Source organism: Hordeum vulgare, chromosome 7H (genome assembly GCF_904849725.1).
Source record: "Hordeum vulgare subsp. vulgare chromosome 7H, MorexV3_pseudomolecules_assembly, whole genome shotgun sequence".
Lineage (NCBI taxonomy): Eukaryota > Viridiplantae > Streptophyta > Magnoliopsida > Poales > Poaceae > Hordeum > Hordeum vulgare.
In genome coordinates this window covers 446848008-446867470 of record NC_058524.1, presented here as the reverse complement: position 1 = coordinate 446867470, position 19463 = coordinate 446848008, and the positions used below count along the sequence as shown (strand labels likewise).

Below are 19463 nucleotides of genomic sequence, written 5' to 3'. Positions count from 1 at the left end.
TAAGCACATTGAGATTGACATCCACTTTGTTCGCGAGAAAGTGGCTCTTGGTCAAGTAGGGGTGTTGCATGTTCCTTCTACGGCTCAATTCGCAGATATATTTACCAAAGGATTGGCTGCTACACCGTTTCATAATATCCGTTCCATTCTACACGTTGTCGAGCCTCCCGTTGATACTACGGGTGGATGATAGACTATTAATTGGTTTGTAAGTTACCTAATCCTAGTCGTGTTATAATAGATCTAGTTGGCTTTTAACCTTTTATATATAACAATGTATATGGCTATCAATAATCAATAACGATAGTTCTATTCAATCTTACAGCCGCCATGGACGCTCATGACAATTCCATCATCGACGTCGCCTTTCCTCGGACATCGTCGGTCACTACCGCGACCGGCTTTCCTACGGCCACGCCTCATATCCCCAGCACCCTACCACGACAACCACTGGTCGCCACCGGTTGTCGAGCCAGCATGAAGGCACAACCAAGAGGAGCCACACATCCACCATCGCCGATCCAAGTCGCCCCCTCCGCGCCGCGTTGAGCATCTTCGACTTTGCCAAAGAAGCCTCGCACACCGAGGATGATGAAAGGCGGTGCTTCCTCGGCCGACCCTTCCTTCATGTCGTCGCCTTCACCGCAAACATTTATGTTGACGTACATGGAAATGTTGTCGCCCTATACGAACAACGATGATGACTTCAACATGTCAAGAGTCAATAATGTTTACGATGATGATTTTGATAGGTAAATATATTATGCACTTCACAGGATCATATAACACGAAGATCATGGAGTCACAAAATTTTAGCATCAAAGCTGGGTGAAAGTGATAGTGGACATGGTTATGGGAGTGGCAACGGTGATGCAAAGTCAATGGTGGTGATGATCTACGATCTACAAGTGATCTGCATATTTATGTATTTTCTTGTTCATGCGGTTCTTTTGGTGAAGCATATCGCATGTTTGATCTGCTTATTAGAACCATTCTGGTTAAGTCTATTTTGAATCATTTACATGATTTGTTATGTTTGAATCTAAATTTGAATGTCAAACCAGATATTTATGTGTTGTTGCTTTCAAATTATTATCATGTAGTATGTGAGTTTGTTTTTTTAACACAGTACAGACGCAAGCGTTCATATACATGCGCATAAACTCACCTCTATGAACGTACACACGCACACCCTACCCTTATGAGCACCTCTGAGAGACTGATCTTCATATTTATGTATTTTCTTGTTCATGTGGTTCTTTTGGTGAAGCATATCACATGTTTGATCTGCTTGTTTGAACCATTTTGGTCAAGTCTATTTTGAATCATTTACATGATTTGTTATGTTTGAATTTGAATTTGAATGTCAACCCACATATTATGTGTCGTTGCTTTCAAATTATTATCATGTAGTATGTGAGTTCGATCTTTTTTCTAACACAGTACAGACACAGGTGTTCATATACACATGCATATACTCGCCCGTGTGAACGCGCGCACACACACCCTACCCTTGTGAGCACCTCCGAGACACTGAGTCAACATATCATCTTGATATTTACAAAGTCACCATAGACGCCTTGTCGTCGACAGAAACGTCTCCTCCCACTGAAAGTGTATCGCCGGAAATCCTAAAATAAATCCAGAAATAATGCATACCAGAACTTAAACTCTCATGAACTGGAAATACCATTATCCCTCTAACTATCCAAGCACAGGTTGGTTTGCTATGCGAGTTTGATCTAGCATCATTGTTTGAAGAAAAATAATTGTGAGGTATCATTGTTTGAATTATCACGATGGCATTAGACTTATGCATGTGTCATTCTTTTTGTTTAATACGAAAAATTTGGTGGATTGAGAAATTAGGAGATTTTTTTACGAAAAATGATAAAAGTAGCTCTCAGACAATTTTTCTCTAAAATGTACCGTTGGAGTAGTAAGTGTATACTGCTTCCCCCTATAAATCTGCGCCACATTTGGCGCCTAAGTTAACAACCTCGGCACCCCACTCGAAAAGGATGACATCGGCACCGGCCATGGCCACCACGGCGCTCTCAGACCCGGAGGCGCTCTCCGGCGACGGCGGCACCAAGCAGCCGCTCTCCCTGCTTGACCGGGCGCGCGACAACCTGTCCTTCCGGTCGGCGTGGTCGGAGATGAACGGCGCCATGGGCGACCTGGGCACCTACATCCCCATCGTGCTCTCTCTGGCGCTCTCCCGCCACCTCGACCTCGGCACCACCCTCATCTTCACCGGCATCTTCAACGCCGTCACGGGCATCGTCTACGGTGTACCCATGCCGGTCCAGCCCATGAAGGCCATCGCCGCCACCGCCCTCTCCGACCCCTCATTCGACATCCCGGAGATCATGGCCGCCGGCATCCTCACCGCCGCCTTCGTCCTCCTCCTCGGCGTCACCCGCCTCATGAAGCTCGTCTACTGGCTCGTCCCGCTCCCCGTCGTGCGCGGCATCCAGCTCGCGCAGGGCCTCAACTTCGCCATGGCCGCCGTCAAGTACATACGCTACGAGCAGGACCTTGGCAAGGGCAAGTCCGCGGCGGGGAAGCCTCGCCCCTGGGCCGGGCTGGACGGTCTCGTGCTCGCTCTCGCGGCAGTCTGCTTCATCGTCCTCGTCAACGGCGCCGGCCAAGACAACGTCCAAGGAGCCCAAGAAGAAGAAGATGGAGAAGGAAACACCAGCCGTTCTACCGGAGGCTGGCGTAGCTGGAGGCGGCGCTGGGCGGCGGCGATCCCGTCGGCGGTGATCGTGTTCGTGCTGGGCGTGGTGTTCGCCATCATCCGGCATCCGGCGGCCCTGAGGGAGCTGCGCGCCGGACCGTCGAGGATGCGGGTGGTACGCATATCGCCGGAGGCGTGGAAGCAGGGGTTCATCAAGGGCGCGGTGCCGCAGATCCCGCTGTCGGTGCTCAACTCGGTGGTGGCGGTGTGCAAGCTGACGCGCGACCTGTTCCCGGAGAAGGAGGCATCGGCGACGTCGGTGTCGGTGACCATGGGCGCCATGAACCTGGTGGGCTGCTGGTTCGGCGCCATGCCGTGCTGCCACGGCGCGGGCGGGCTGGCCGGGCAGTACAAGTTCGGCGGCCGCAGCGGTGCGTGCGTGGCGGCGCTGGGCGGGCTGAAGCTGGCGCTGGGGCTGGTCCTCGGCGGCTCCGTACTGCGTGTGCTCGCCAGCTTCCCCGTGGGGCTGCTCGGCGTGCTGCTGCTCTTCGCCGGCGTAGAGCTGGCCATCGCCGCCAGGGACATGTCGTCCAAGGCGGAGGCCTTCGTCATGCTCGTCTGCACCGCCGTGTCGCTCGTCGGCTCCAGCGCCGCGCTGGGCTTCCTCTGCGGCATGGTGGCGCACGGCCTGCTGCTGCTCAGGGCTTGGACAGTTTCTTCCATGTAAAAACAACAAACTCTACACATGTATACGCACCAGCAATTCGATCAAATACACCAAATTGATCATGTGTTCAGATATTATTACAGTTCGTCTCTAATGCTCTTCAGAAACGATCTGAGCTCTCTCGCCTTCCTCTCATGTTCATCATCATCAGGAGGCACGACACTAGTCTCAGCTTCACTAATGTCTATTGCATCCTTGCCATGGTTACCATCCCTTCTCCTCCTGTCGACAACCGGTGAAGGAGATGACAGATCAATGGCGCAAGCTTCTGACAAAGCCAACGGAATAATCGGTGCATTACTTCGGCCGCTGGTTATCCGAGTGCCCTGGATGACTGGCGGCGATGCTTCAAAAGGCGCACAGCCTTCGCTTGCTCCAGCTTTGTGCCTGTTATCTGAACCGCCCAGCATGCTGCTTTTCTCAGGGAAATTGCTTAAATCTGTCAGAGCTCTTCGTTCAGCTCCATCATAAGGTGGCAAGTCTTGGAAGCGGCATGGCTGACGTTCAGCAATAGGAGGCAGGGGCGAGGACAGATCAATCACTTCATCCTCAAGGGTAAAACTCCGAGAATCACATGACTGGGTGCTACTTTGTGACTCAAAGTTCAGAGCATCACTTGACTGAGTGCTACTTTGTGACTCAAAGTTCTGAACATCGCTTGACTGGGTGCTACTTTGTGACTCCATACCGCTCAGCAAATCAATCCCATTAATCGCAGCTGCGGTTGATCCGATGAACTTTTGGGACTTGCAAGCCCGGAGGGGTGGAGATGGAGAAGACAGATCAACTATATCCATGCTAGGTACCACGCGGTGCACATCTCCTGTCTCAGGACAATTGCTTGCAGGCGGAAACGTGGCGTATTCAGACTCAATATCAAGCATCAAATCTTGGAGCCGCGCATCAACATCTTTAACTGCAGCTTGTGCCGATTTCTTTGGCCTGGTTTTCCTCTTTTGCTTCTTCTCTTCATCCTTCTTTTCCAGAAACTCGGTTATTTTTTCTGGGCATGCACTGTAATTGCACAAGTAGGGCACTTCAGAAGATTCACAAATCAAATCATCCTTATGCTATGATCGCAAACTAAGATACATGTGTTATAGTTGAACTTCTATACTTATAGTAGCCACAGTATAGGACTAATGTTTGGCTATTGCGGGATAGGATAGGAGGAAAGAAATCATTACTACCTTCGGATGAGATCCCCTGGAACAACTGAAGACTGGAATCCATGCATGTTTCTCCATGAAACCTCATAATACTCACTCCCATGAACTTTACGTTGCTTCGTAATTGCCAATACAGGGCATGGTACTGGAATCTGCAAATTAGATGCTTAGATTTGATAAGAAGAACTAAAATGTTTACTTTGGAAACACCCTGAGCATGCAAGGCTACTACCTCACCCAGTGAAGGTTTCATTCCTAGAGCTGAAGATGTCGAACGAAGATTTGAGAACCTTCGAAGTTCTCTCTCAGCTATCTTCGGAAGGATGTATTCATCTGCAAATATAGTCAAGGGCATAAACAAATAAATAGTTATACTACCTTCCTACTTACTAGGCATATAGCTGCTCGATCCAGATATGGCAGGTTAAGATTTCAAATACCAGTCTTCTCTGGGGTCCATTCAAAATATTTCTCACATATCTGTTGGAACTCTGAATGACGAAATGGGTGCTGGCAGCATACCCTATGGACAGAAAACAATAGTCATCAATCAACAGAAGGACAGAAAACTAAAGCAGAGTACAATTTCAACGGTTTTATGTACCTGAAACTAAAAGACCACACAAGGCAGTGCATTTATCAAATAATTAATTACCTCCGCACATTTTCCGAATCAAGCGAATGGCATTTTGGCTCCAGAAATGCGTTTATTACCTCACGGAATTGACCACCAGAATCTTGGTTCATCCCAAACTCTGTAAGAAAAATACATTGCATGATGTGCCGTACAATGAGGTTGATATAGCTGCATAGCCACAGACATACAGAATAAAAACTTGTTTACCAGAGGTACTTGTTTTTGTGCATATGTCACCACCCTTATCTTTGTCAATGCCAGCCTTTTTCCCTTTACACTTTCTTGTAGCTTTTACTCCATCAGATAAAATCTGATCTAGGATGGAATCATCTCCCGCAGATTTGACAAGACGACATGCTGCCTCCTGAAGCACTTAAAAGAGCCATTACAGACTATAGAGTTTCAGATAGTAAAGTATAAGAGCAAGTGCAATGCAATCACACTAAACGAACTTACTGAGTATTACAGAGTCAGCAGTTCAAAAATAGAAACTATCCATTTGGTACTTACCGGGCCAAAGCCATGAACTCCATTAGAATAATCACAACCAAGAAGCAACGCAAGTGATATCTGGAAAGTTTGGAAGAGTTAGAACCAGGTCAGAGAAACAGATCAAATATGTACATTCTCGGACTAGAAACTAGGATGCACTTTGAAACTCTGAATGAAGAAGAAGTATAATACTCAAAAGTGAGTCTTATAATTAGTTATTGGAGGCAGGTAGCATCATGGCATTGTTGTTGAACAATGGCACAAGGCAGCTTCGTTATTTGTGCAACTTCCAGTGATCTCTAGCTAACTGACGCATGCTACTTCACTGGCAAAATTTTGTACTATCAAAGGTCACAATTTTATTTGGTACCTTCTCTAAATCCTTTTGGTGATTGTACTACTTTTACTGTGTTAGTTGCACAAAATAGAACCACTGAACATAATGTTCTGCGTCTCTCTGATTAGAGCAACTCGGTCAGGATAGAACATTTAACATACCAGTGATTTCCTGCCAAAACCAAGCTTTTTCTCTATGTCCTCCATTTCGTAGCAAATGACATAACCACCATCCCCTAATTTGAGAACGACCATGAGCAAATCACAAGAATTTAAGCTACACGAACAGGACCACTTTGCAACAACAAAAATCAGATAGTCCAATATAGGTTTTATTCATAATTATAAAAAAACTCCACAAACCAACAGTTCTTAGCATACAGATTTACCTATGAAAACATCTCTGTAAACTGTCCTTGCCCCAAAAAGAAAAGCATCTGAATCTGATGTAAAACAGCCTTCCTGAAATAACATAACAATAAATTAGTAACAGGCATGGCATTCAGGTTGTTAGGAGAAGCATTGTACTTACGCACAATGAGTTTAAATCAAGCAATGCACACTGTGCTTCTGCTTCCTCGATGCTGTTAAAGAACACAGTGGCATACAGTTATGGGCATTTGTCAATAATTCCAGGTCTTATTATCAATAAACAGATTGATTGGAGCAGAGAAAACCTACCCATCCAAGCAAGGTATGCCTAAGGCCAAGCCAAGATGCTTCGCTTCTTTAATCATGCGCGAGAATTCCGATCCCTTGTTCCGACGAAGGGAGGTCAATGGTTGTGAACTCGTGTCGTCACAATCAGCCTAAAGTGAATCAAGCAACTGGGCTTAAACAAATAGAATTGGCTGCATCATATTCCAAGAAGTGTCCAGTGTGGGTAAACAAGAAATGACCTCAGAATTGGATCCTAGCCGACGTCTATAAGTAGCCAGCTTGATTGAAGGTATTGCCCCATCTGAAGATAAACAAGAAAACATCCAAGAACTGAATTTTGTGACCAAATATGTTTCTCACGTGCTACACATTCCATATTCAGAGACCCGGGTGGGATCCAACAATCTTTTGGTAGGGTAGGGCGAGGGAGATTCCGAGGTTGACCTGTGACGAAGATGAGGCTGCAGTTGAGGGCGAGGAGGGCGCGGATGCGGTGGAAGAGGTTCTTGAGGTAGACCTTGTCCCTGACGAAGGCCGGCGAGCGGTTGGCGGTACAGAACTGCACGAGCCAGCAGGAGAGATCTACACACACCTTCTTGTTCCTGAGCCGCCAGCCATGGAGGAATCAGTGGGGGCGGGTGAGGGAGAGAGGCACGCGTACGCGAACGAGCGAGGGTTTTGGGACTCACTGGAGGTGGTTGAGCGGCAGCTTCTGCTTGCAGGAGTCGAGAATGTCCCAGAGGTTCTTTACCCCCATAGCCGCTAACGCCGCTGGGCACTGCAGGAGCAGGAGGGGGCACCGGCGACGACGACGACGGCGGAAAGGGGGGCGGTGGCGGTGGTGGGGGGGATTTGGATTTGCATTTGAGTTTCAAACCTGGAAACGGCTGTTCTCTGGGTAATTTGTTCGGAATGTGGTGCCCACTAGTATACGCCTCTTTCACGAGTTTACGTAGTCACAAAATACGCTTACAGTTCTAGCTTTTTAAAAGAAAAACATATGCGTATTTTTATTAATTTTCATCTATAAATAATAGTGCAAAGTTGACTCACTTTTGAGTCACTTATTTTAGGACAGAAGAAGTACGAAGAAAGGTTCCAAAAAAAGAAAGAACTATATATAGATCCTAATTAAAGAACAAAAAAATACAACCGAATGCAAATCATCTCAAAACGATGACCCAATCTACCAGACCATAAATTTGTTCCTGCATGTACATAAGCTAGGTGAAATGTCCGTAAAGATAAAATCATTTCTCGTAGTCCACATGGAACATGAGATAAGAATAATGACTTCCATGATAAAAGGTAAATTGAGGAGTTGCTTGAGCTATCGCTATTCACTATTCACAGGTTTTTTATCCTCAATTGTAGACATGTTTCAGAACCATGTGCTCGAGAGGGTTGGCGATTTGGGGGGGGGGGGGGGGTCGAGTGTTGACGACATGGGAAATCGTGTGTGTTGGACAAGCACATTAACTAGAATCGTCAACCGCAAAACGTGTGAAATATGTATGATAAACGCAAACCATAATAGTTAACATGAACTAAGTCCAGGATGATAGATTGCAATATGTCGGCCGGGAGTTTAGTCAACAACTTGATTGTGCAGCTAAGAAGAGAAGTGGGCCTAAAATCATTCACCCGTGAAGCTCCATACTCCTTTGGAATGAGGGTTATGAAAGAGTTGTTGATACTCTACAAACAACGACCACCTATGTGGAATTGGTCACAAATATCATAGAAGTCATGTTTGATAATGGGTCGTCATTTTTTAATAAAGTTTGTGTTAAATCCATTTGGGCCAAGAGATTTATGAGAAAGAAGGTCCTTGATGACATCATGAATTCCATGTTTGGAAAAGTATCTTCTAATACATATAAATCATAATGTTCTTGTATAAGACCAAACAGCTCGGGTGGGGTGTCAAAACTGTCTGGTTGACCTAATATTTATTTGAAGAATCATGGAGGAGCACAACCTTAGCCACATGCCCAAACACTTCCACTACATATCCCCCACCCCACCTAGTGAGAAATACATTTGTGTTTATGTTGAATAGCCAAGGCAATGAAAAAACTAAGTGTTTTCACTACACAAAGTGATAAATTTAATTTTACCCCTATGCTACTAATAAGCCTTTTATTAATTTAGTAGCTTACCTAAGTGTGATTTGAGGTCCCTTCTAAAGTCAGCGTATAGTGAAGAAAGATCTCTAGACCTTTCTAATGCACCAAGAATGGAGATCAAAGCACTGACAAAAGAATTATATTCCTTTAGATTGGATAGAGTTTTATCTCATGTCTTGAGATTTTCCTAAGAATCTTTAATGTAGCATTTATCCTCTTTTGTTGCATCTGCATAGTGAATGCTTTGCTTCGAAATAGATTCAACGAGGGGTAGGAAACTGTCATGGTCCATCATCAATTTTAAATCAAAAAATTGTATTTTGCATAGAATTCTGAATATGGATAATACATGGCACATGATCTGTGATTGTCATAGCCAAAGGGAATGACATAGTTTTGAAAAATGACAAAGTGCAAGCAACATATGTGAAAAACCAGTCTAACCTTTCCAACAAAGGGTAGACTTGCATATTACTCCATGTATATTGCCTACCCTTAAGGGGATGTCAACCAAACCCAAATGTCTGATTACAACATAACTATAGCATTTCAAAGGTTTTTCCCACCAGGTTTACTTCTGTCATGATTCTTAGTGAGATTCAAATCACCAACCAACAACGAGTCAACATCCTTTGGGATATGAACCCCATCTAACCAATTCAAGAATTCAAGTTTCTTATCCTCTTGTCATGGAGCATGAATATTAGTAAGGGTCCAACAACTTCACACTTAATGGACTGAAGCCCCACAAAGACGTCAAAACTGTTTTGACAAATTAGTTCTCATTTAAAATGTGGAGAGGTCCATTTAGTCCAAATACCTCCATATCTACCTGATGAGGTGAAAGCAAAAGGAATCAAACACGGGGAGACAAAAATTCCTGATAAAATTGATGTCAATGGACCCTTTCTTTGTTTCTTGAAAACGGAAAATGGAACAACCACTTTCAAAAATCTTGTTTTCGATGAGTACACTAGTAGAAAACAAGGCTTTGGTCCACGTGAGAAAAGAGCTTTAATCCCGATTCTATTATGAACCGGGATCAATGGGTGCATCAGTCCCGGTTCGTGAGCCCAGGGTGTCGGCCGGGCGAGGGCCCCGGTTCGTCTAACCCTTTTGGTCCCGGTTTCAGACACGAACTGGGACCAATGGTCCTCGCTCCTGGCACATCACCTTTAGTCCCGGTTCATGTCTAGAACCGAGATAAAAGGTGAGTCTTTTGTCCCCGTTCAATTTTAGGGTCATTTAGCTCAAAATAATCGGTAAATGCATGAAAAATACCAAATGAAGTCAGAAAGGGTTGAAAATTGATGATGTGGCTTTGGATGGTGCATGTTGAACGCACGAAAAGTCTGGAGTTAAAATAAGTTCAAAAAAATGAAATCCTTTGTACCACATGAGTTTTCGACCGAAACCCTCATACTTTAAAAGAGATTGTCCATTTTGTACATGAAGTGCATCCAGTTTTTATCGTAACTCTCTCAACTTTTTAGCACATCCTATGTGGGTGAAATGATGATTCCATGCCAACTTTCAACCATTTGAGAGTTCATTTGTAGTGCTTTTCAATTTCAGGGTCATTTAGCTCAAAATAATCAGTAAATGCATGAAAAATACCAAATGAAGTCACAAAGGGTTGAAAAATGATGATGTGGCTTCGAATGGTGCATGTTGAACACACAAAAAGTCTGGAGTTGAAATAAATTTTAAAAAATGAAATCCCTTTGTAATAGATGAGTTTTCGTCTGAAACTCTCATACTTTGAAAGAGATTGTCCATTTTGTACACGAAGTGCATCTAGTTTTTGTCGTAACTCTCTCAACTTTTTAGCACATGCTATGTGAGTGAAATGATGATACCATGCCAACTTTCAACCTTTTCAGAGTTCATTTGTAGTGCTTTTCAATTTCAGGGTCATTTAGCTCAAAATAATCAGTAAATGCATGAAAAATACCAAATGAAGTGAGAAAGGGTCGAAAATTGATGATGTAGCTTCGAATGGTGCATGTTGAACGCACAAAAAGTTTGGAGTTGAAATAAGTTCAAAAAAATGAAATCCCTTTGTAGTAAATGAGTTTTCGTGTGAAACCGTCATACTTCGAAAGAGATTGTCCATTTTATAGACGAAGTGCATCTAGTTTTTGCCGTAACCCTCTCAGCTTTTTAGCAAAAAAATGAACTAAAAAGAATCAAAATAATATTAACTAAAATTATCAAAGTATTGATTTGTTAAAAAGAATGAACTAAATAGAATCAAAAAAATATTAACTAAAATTATCAAAGTATTTATTTGTTAAAAAGAGTGAACTAAAAAGAATCAACTAAAATATTAACTAAAAAGAATCAACTAAAACTTTAACTAAAAAGAATCAACTAAAATATTAACTAAAATTACCAAAGTATTTATTTGTTAAAAAGAATGAACCAAAAAGAATCAAGTAAAACATTAACTAAAAAGAATAAAAAATATATCAACTAAGAAGAATTTTCATAAAGTGTTTTTTGTTAAAATGTTTGATAGCAAAGTTAAATAACAGAAAAATGCCACCTAATGGGCCACCAATGCGTGCATACGACTAGAAACCCTACAAGCTAGTTGGGCCAGGATGCACGCCCGCAGCAGGCCGAGTAAGCCCACATGTAGAGAGAGTGCTTTTATGCCCGTAGGCCTGCACAAGAGAGGAGCTTGAGAGGGTTGGCGCAGACGCGCTTATAAACCACTCTTGACGCCTCTCAGCTAGCGAGGCGGGACTAAACATCCACCCGCCAGACGACGTGCCATCCGCAAGAGTTTAGTCCCGGTTGGTGGCCTCAACCGGGACTAAAGGCCCAGCTTTAGTCCCGGTTGAGGCCACCAACCGAGACTAATCTTCTGCGATTCCCGCCCTTTGCGCTGCTGAAAATGGCCTTTAGTCCCGATTGGTGGCTAAAACCGGGACTAAAGGGGGCCCTTTAGTCCGGTTGAGGCCACCAACTCGGACTAAAGGTGGGGCTATATAAGCGGGACTTTGCTATTTTTCCAAATCCACTGCTTTCTTCGATCTCCTCCTCTCCCCCCGACGGCGTGAGACCACATCGACGCTGCCACGCTGCTAGACCTCGTCGTCGCCTCCCCGAGCCCTGCCTCAACGCTGTTCCCCGCTCCCCTACAATGCATTCCAAAGCATTCACACAATATGCACGGTATCTGTAGATACAACATGGCATCACTACATAACTCTACGACTCAAGTATTTATTAAAGACTCATAAGAGTCAACATAGTGTGATATTACAAACAGAGGTCACAAGAGCCAACACTCAAGTCATACAAGCAACAAGCGGAAGCATAACATGTCTAGGTACAGACATCTAGAGAAATACTGAGAAACCATGTCTATCTACAAGACCCACCATAGGAACCAAACCTCTGTCTGGGATTTCCAAGCTACTTTGTGAACATCGATCTTATCGTCGAAATCACAAGCAAGACTGGAGTCTCCTCTGCAAAAGCATAATTTAAGCAATAGTGAGTATAGAGGTACTCAGCAAGACTTACATCAAAACTAACTACATATGCATCAGTATCAACAAGGGGGTTGTGGGGTTTAATGCAGCAAGCCAGCTTTGACTGAGTGGCTATCATGCACTATGACTACCAGCAATTTAATAATGTGAGCAAGCGCACATGAGTCCACTAGCTAGTCTCCACAACAATACACCACCGTGGATCCACTCCCTTCTCCCTACGAGAAGGCCATCCATAGCACAAACACTTATCTTGCGCATTTTATAACATCTACTTCAAATTCTCTACGACCATATAAGTTTCCAAGTAGTCCATATCCGTGGACGCGACTATTCGAATAGATTAAATTACCCTACAAGGGTGTACTTCTTGACACACGCTCTCACCACTTATCACCATATGCACGTCATGCATCTCGACAACCTTCAAGCGGAAGCACTCACGTGGGCATCGACCACGACCTGACTAACCACTCAAGACTCTAGTCTAGGTTTATCGCCTATTTGAGACTGAACCCGCATGGAAGTCCGGTCGAAGTTTCCTCTACGGCCCCAAACAATGTGTACAGGGTTCCCAAGCCCACCTCACCGGATGGTACTATGCTTGGTACACCGGGCCATGATGCCTAGTGTGTCCCAAGCCCACCTGCACGGGGTGCCACTCGGTAGACTACTAACATGACCTACAAACACTAGAAACTAGTTGCAACTCCTGGACAGAGATCTAGGTGACTAATAAGTCGAGAGAGTCAATTAAGGATCCCAATATGCAGTACTAGCTAGTCTTGGATAACATACACACGACTCGGTTCTTAAGGACAGTCCCAATGAGACAACCCACCATGTACTCCTACATGGCCTCTCATCGCTACCTTTACCAAATCGGGTTCATACACTTAGCTTTCATCATTAGAACATGGTCACATTCATTCCAAACCATCATCGAGATGGATCAGACCTGACGCAACTCTAAGCATAGCAAACATGGGAGGGAAAAAGTCATAACATGGCTCAAGCATCTACCAGGTATGGTTGCTTGGTTCATTTATTTACCGTGGCAATGTCAGGTCATGCAGAGGGATGGGTTCAACTATCGAAGCAGATAACAGTTGAAGTGTATTGTCCTAATGCAATAAATGAGAGCAAGAGCGAGAGTGTGGAATTATATCGGAATGCTAAAGGGGGTTTGCTTGCCTGATAACATGTCAACACGCTACTGCTCCTCAGACGGATACTCGACCGTACCCTCCCGAACAGTACCTAACACGAAGAAACAACCAACGAAGGGGAACAAATAAATACACATCAGATGCAACAATATGATGCATGGATATGACATGGCAATATGTTGTGATTTGGCCTAATGCACCTAGCAACATATTTAAATGAAGTAGGTTTGAACCCAAGGTTCAAATTCAACTCCATATGTGAGGTTACATATTTCAATTTGAACAAAATGTCAAAATACTCCTATTTAGGTTACTCTATCATGCATGGAAATAGTACAGATGGATTCTTTGGATTTTTCTGATAATTTTTCATATATAATTTATTTCATTTGGAGTTACTGTTAAATTTCTATGAATTGTACAAGTTTTAGCAATTTCAGGAATTATTTAAAACCCACAAAGTAGTTATTTGATGACGAGATGATGTATATACTTCTCGCACCTCATTGGTTACCCCAAGTGGAAGGTTGAGATGTAGTCAGCAACAAGTTTTCCCTTACATGGAACTGTAAGGTTTATCGAACCAAGAGGACTCCTAGGCTCAACAAGTAGGTGTCTTCCACCCTGGCGCTAGCAGAAGACATGGACCTGCACACACAACAAATAACTTTGCTACCAACGAGTGCAGAGAGGTTGTCAATCTCTCCGGCCTTGTAGTTTGCAAATGATCAAAACGCAAGCGGGAAGGTAATAGTGATTGCAACGGAAAAGTAAATGAAAGCGGTAAATGATGGAGATGTAAACAATGATGGTGATATGGACCAGAGTCACATGATGTTCACTAGTGATGTCTCTCTCCCAATAGATGATAAACAACTATGCTTGGGTAAACAAATCACAGTTGGGCAATTGACAGAATTATGAACGCACTGCAATGCTAATTATGCTACTTGATAGTTAGAGGCTCAATAGTAATGGGAAGTACGCCAAGACAAGTAGACCGTTTATTTATCAGCATCTAATTACTAATCATCCACCTTGAGATATCTATACAGAACATATCGCCAGTATTAAGTTGCGAGCCCCACCCAAACTGTAAACTCAAAGCAACGGACAACTGCATTAACGAACTATGCGCAAGGTAAACAATCCTTGCAACCGTGGTCACAAGCACTGTTGTTTTCTCCCTGGTGGCAACAAGCACATCCCCTAGTCTCATGTTTCTGTCACTCAAGCTAGACATCGAGGGGCATGAACCCACGATCATGCATAACGCTCCCTCTTGGAGTTACAATCTACTACTTGGCCAAAGCAATAAATAGCAACGGAGAACATGCATGAGTCACTAAGGAACATAATATAAAAGGATAATCAAATATATAACTCATAACAATCTGAACATAATCTCATAATCCATCGGATCCCAACAAACCGAGCACGACAATAGCAAGAGAATTACATAGATGCCTTGATCATGTAGGGCAACTCACAAGGACTAACTATTGAAGCACAAGATTGGAGAGAATACATCACATAGCTACTGTTCATGGACTCATGGTCCAAGGAGGACTACTCACTGCACGTCCGGGAAGCGTCCATGGTGGTGGAGAAGCTCCCGGAGGTTAATCCTCCCTCCGGCAGGGTCTCGGGAAGAGGTATCCTGACGCTCCCGATCTCGGAAGTGCTGTGGTGGTGGAACGATGGACAAATTCGTGATTCTGGAAGTTGTGGAAGGGTTTCCTCTCGGGACTCTAAATATAGGCCAAAGGAGGGCACCGGAGGAGGTGGGACCCACCCAGGCGACCTCCTGGCGCGGCCTAGGGCCTGGCCGTGCCAGCAGGTCGCCTGGGAGGCCCCTGGCCCCCCTCTGGCCCATCTTCGATAATCCGGAAGCTTCCGTTTCGTTGATTTTTTATATATTTTTTATGGAATTTTTCGGGCTTCGAAAAATTGGGTAAAAGCCCCTGCAAAATAGACATCAGCAGATAGAAACTAGCACTGGGTGCACCGAGTTAGTAGGTTAGTCCAAATATGTGTAAAATGATATAAAAGTGTAGCAAAACATATAACAATGTGAGCCAAAATATCATGGAACAAGCAGAAACTATAGATACGTTTGGGACGTATCAACATCCCCAAGCTTAATTTTTGCTCGTCCTCGAGTAGATAAATGATAACACAATAATTTAGGTGGTGACATGCTAACACACATATAAGAACTTCAAAGTAAAGCAAGTGAGATATGCAATTCAAGTCAAGATAATAACAAGCAAGAGAGTATATCTAGTATTGAATTTAGCAAAGTAAGAACATAAAGGTGCAAGAGCACTCGCTGTCCGTGACTCGAATGTCTCCAAATGGTGTTTGCGTGCAAGAAGTGGGAGATGGGTTGAGATCATAAAATACTTTTTTAATTGAGAACTCAATCTACTAAAACTTCATACTTGGTCTCCTTCGGAATCTTATTTTGACTCATCCCCAAACCACTAGTCAGGCACAAGTCAAAATGATCCTCTCCATTTCGACTTTGAGCACTCATGCAATGGATGAGCATAAGCAAGATATGTTTGCACTTAGGATGGCAAATAGAATAATGATGGGGAAGGAAGACAAAAAGGTGTGATAGGCTCACATCAATGAGTACAACCATAGGCGAGAGAAAGCCAAATGATATATATGATGTGAGGAGTAGGGATTGCCATGTAACGGATGCACATATGTGCTAAGGTAAGTTCTCCAATGGAACTAGCGGGGGTGCATCCAACTTGTTTGCTCATGAAGACCTAGAGCTCATTTGAGGAGGCTCATCATTGGAATATGCAAACCAAGTTCTATAGTGTAAGGGTCCCCACATAGTTATGCATGAATGATAATATCTATGTAGTACCAATATAGCAATGGAGTACGAGTGTGGATATTTCAAAGGAATAGTAATGTTGCCCCCTTCTCTCTTTTTATTTATTTTTTTATTTTTTCTTTTTCTCTTTTTTTATTTTTGGTGGCCTCTTTGGCTCTTCCTTTTAATATCTCATTTGTCCTCTTTGGGGTCTTTTGTTTGTCCTATTTGGGATCTTTTCCTCACTTAAGGGCAACACTCTATGTTTTACATGAATAAAAAGAAAAATCATCACACTTTATAAGAAGTACTCAACATAAAGACAAGTGAAAACTATCATGATGTATGCAAATGTATGCCTCTGCTAGTGTAGCAGGATATGCAATAATACTAACGCGTCATGTAACAATAATTGGAGCAATGCCCAACTATCACGCGGCTCTACGATCAAGCAAAAGCATGTATGACATGAAGATCAAGTCATGAGATGGTAGATGTTGCATGACAATGTATCTCGGAAAGGCTATGGAAATGCCTTAATAGGTAGGTATGGCGGTTGTTTTAAGGAAAGATATAATGAGGCTTATGTATGATAGAGTGTATCATGTCATGGGTTTGGATGAACCGCCGGAGTTTGCACCAACTCTCAATGTGAGAAAGGGCAATGCACGGTACCGAAGAGGCTAGCAAAATATGGATGGTGGAAGTGCTTGTTGGGGAACGTAGCATGGGAAACAAAAAATTTCCTACGCACACGCAATATCCATGGTGATGATCATCTACGAGAGGGGAGAGTGAATCTACATACCCTTGTAGATCGCTAAGCACAAACGTATATAACGCGGTTGATGTAGTGGAACATCTTCGTGATTCAAATTGTAGCCTATCCCGCGATCTCATCACTGCCGTGGTAACGATTCCGACAATAGAAAGGGGGTAGGATAACGGAGCATGATCTATCAAGATGCACATGGGTGACATGGTGGTTTTAGCGAGTTCGGGCCTCTCACAGTGGAGATAACAACCCTACGTCTCGTGCTCCGGAGAGGCTTTGTTTTATCTGTCATGGACATGAGTTACATGGTATAGAGAGGGAGCCAGAGCTCGAGGGAAAGAATGAGCCCGCCGAGGGAGAAGAAAACTATATCCTAAGCTATATGGTGGGGGTGGCTTATATAGAGTGCGTCACCCCCTCACCTCCTATGTTACAAGCTGGAGCATTAGTGCCATGATGAGAACCCACTATGAAACCTCCACTATGAGTATGATGCTTCGACTACCCTATTGGTCTTCGCATATCCGAGTGAGACATATGGCCGAGTGGTTTACCGTCGTCCGAGTGGATAGTGTGTACTTGTCCGAGGGGATCCATACCGAGTGGATTAGATGTTGTCGCGATCCAGCCAGAATTTCCCTTGTAGTCCTAATAATGAGGTGCCCTTGGGTAGGACATATAGGTCAGGCCTATGACCCTACCCTAGGGCTGTATCCCCGTCATTAGCCCCCGAATGGATCAGGGTCCGAGTGGTAAAGGTGCCGATGTAAATCTTGTAGCAGCAGACCGAACTTGAACGTGCTTCAGGGCCTTACAAAACTGTGCGTCGATTGAAGTATCCATCATTCGCCCAGATCGATTCTGCTGAGTAGTATGTTCGAGTGAACTTGAGAATTGAAGTATATCCGAGTGACCAACATGATCTTGAGACTCTAACTGATTGTTGGTAGTCGGTTGGAGTCTGTTGAATCTATTGAACTTGAATGTTGTTGCTGGACTTGACCAAGTAGAATGTTTTTTTGTATTTCTCTTCCTGTGGGAGCACGCTCAGTGCACCCACTGGGTGTAGTCCCTGAGCCTCTGTCGGACTAGATGAGTCAGGCAGAGGGTTTAAGGTTTCTAGTGCTTGTCATGTTGAATGTTTGTTGAATCTGCATTATATGATTTCTGGATCAAAGTCAAGTCTCCGAGTGTATTTTTTAACTTAAGCGATACGTGGTCGCAGCTAAGTTCCTTAGTGTGGAGTGTATCTGTACCCGGAGTAGTTTTTAACTTAGGCGATACGGAGTCGCAGCTAAGTCCCCGAGTGTGGAGCATATCCGCACTCGGAGTAGTTTTTAACTTAGGCGATACAGAGTCGCAACTAAGTCTCCGAGTGTGGAGCATGTCCGTACTCGGAGTTGTTTTAACTTAGGCGATACGGAGTCGCAGCTAAGTTCCGAGTGTGGAGCGTGTCCGTACTCAGAGTAGTTTTTAACTTAAGAGATACAGAGTCGCAGCTAAGCCCCCGAGTGTGGAGCGTGTCCGTACTCGGAGTTGTTTTAACTTAGGCGATACGGAGTCGCAGCTAAGTTCCCGAGTGTGGAGCGTGTCCGTACTCGGAGTACTTTTTAACTTAAGCGATACAGAGTCGCAGCTAAGCCCCCGAGTGTGGAGTGTGTCCGTACTCGGAGTTGTTTTAACTTAGGCGATACAGAGTCGCAGCTAAGTTCCCGAGTGTGGAGCGTGTCCGTACTCGGAGTAGTTTTAACTTAGGCGATACGGAGTCGCAGCTAAGTTCTCGAGTGTGGAGCGTGTCCGTACTCGGAGTAGTTTTAACTTAGGCGATACGGATTCGCAGCTAAGTTCCCGAGTGTGGAGCGTGTCCGTACTCAGAGTAGTTTTTAACTTAAGCGATACGGAGTCGCAGCTAAGCCCCCGAGTGTGGAGCGTGTCCGTACTCGGAGTTGTTTTAACTTAGGCGATACGGAGTCGCAGCTAAGTTCGCGAGTGTGGAGCATGCACTTAGAGTTGTTTTAACTTAGGCGATACGGAGTCGTAGCTAAGTTCCCGAGTGTGGAGCGTGTCCGTACTCGGAGTAATTTTAACTTAGGCGACACGGAGTCACAGCTAAGTTCCCGAGTGTGGAGCGTGTCCGTACTCATAGTAGTTTTAACTTAGGCGATACGGAGTCGCAGCTAAGTTCCCGAGTGTGGAGCGTGTCCGTACTCGAAGTAGTTTTAACTTAGGCGATACTGAATCGCAGCTAAGTTCCCGAGTGTGGAGCGTGTCCGTACTCGAAGTAGTTTTAACTTAGGCGATACTGAATCGCAGCTAAGTCGAGCGGTGGCGCGCGGGGCGTCCG

At 44.3% G+C, this 19463-nt stretch overlaps 2 protein-coding genes across 2 annotated transcripts; one reads left to right on the top strand and one right to left on the bottom strand.

Annotated features, from left to right (window-relative positions):
* Window positions 1–1543: 1543 nt before the first annotated feature.
* Window positions 1544–3487, top strand: LOC123411029 (molybdate transporter 1-like). The gene has a single exon (XM_045103944.1). It carries the CDS (start codon window positions 2022–2024, stop codon window positions 3408–3410), a length of 1389 nt encoding a protein of 462 aa, XP_044959879.1. The 5' UTR covers window positions 1544–2021; the 3' UTR covers window positions 3411–3487.
* LOC123411028 (single-strand DNA endonuclease 1) lies at window positions 3408–7570 on the bottom strand. The gene is made up of 14 exons (XM_045103943.1): window positions 7394–7570; window positions 7149–7306; window positions 6944–7005; window positions 6726–6853; window positions 6577–6628; window positions 6434–6506; window positions 6207–6280; window positions 5727–5786; window positions 5424–5580; window positions 5235–5334; window positions 5020–5102; window positions 4812–4912; window positions 4601–4731; window positions 3408–4424 (listed from the first exon to the last, which is right to left on the bottom strand). The coding sequence occupies exons 1-14, from the start codon at window positions 7459–7461 to the stop codon at window positions 3488–3490; spliced, it is 2184 nt and encodes a 727-aa protein (XP_044959878.1). The 5' UTR covers window positions 7462–7570; the 3' UTR covers window positions 3408–3487.
* Between the last annotated feature and the right edge of the window lie 11893 nt (window positions 7571–19463).

Excerpts from the sequence above, each read along its gene's own strand:
- LOC123411028 (XM_045103943.1), bottom strand. The coding sequence starts at position 7,461 with ATGGGGGTAAAGAACCTCTGGGACATTCTCGACTCCTGCAAGCAGAAG. Across the intron at positions 5,787-6,206 it reads GTTTTGGCAGGAAATCACTG|ATATCACTTGCGTTGCTTCT; the intron begins GTATGTTAAATG and ends CAAACTTTCCAG. Across the intron at positions 4,732-4,811 it reads TGAAACCTTCACTGGGTGAG|ATTCCAGTACCATGCCCTGT; the intron begins GTAGTAGCCTTG and ends TCTAATTTGCAG.
- LOC123411029 (XM_045103944.1), top strand. The coding sequence starts at position 2,022 with ATGACATCGGCACCGGCCATGGCCACCACGGCGCTCTCAGACCCGGAG.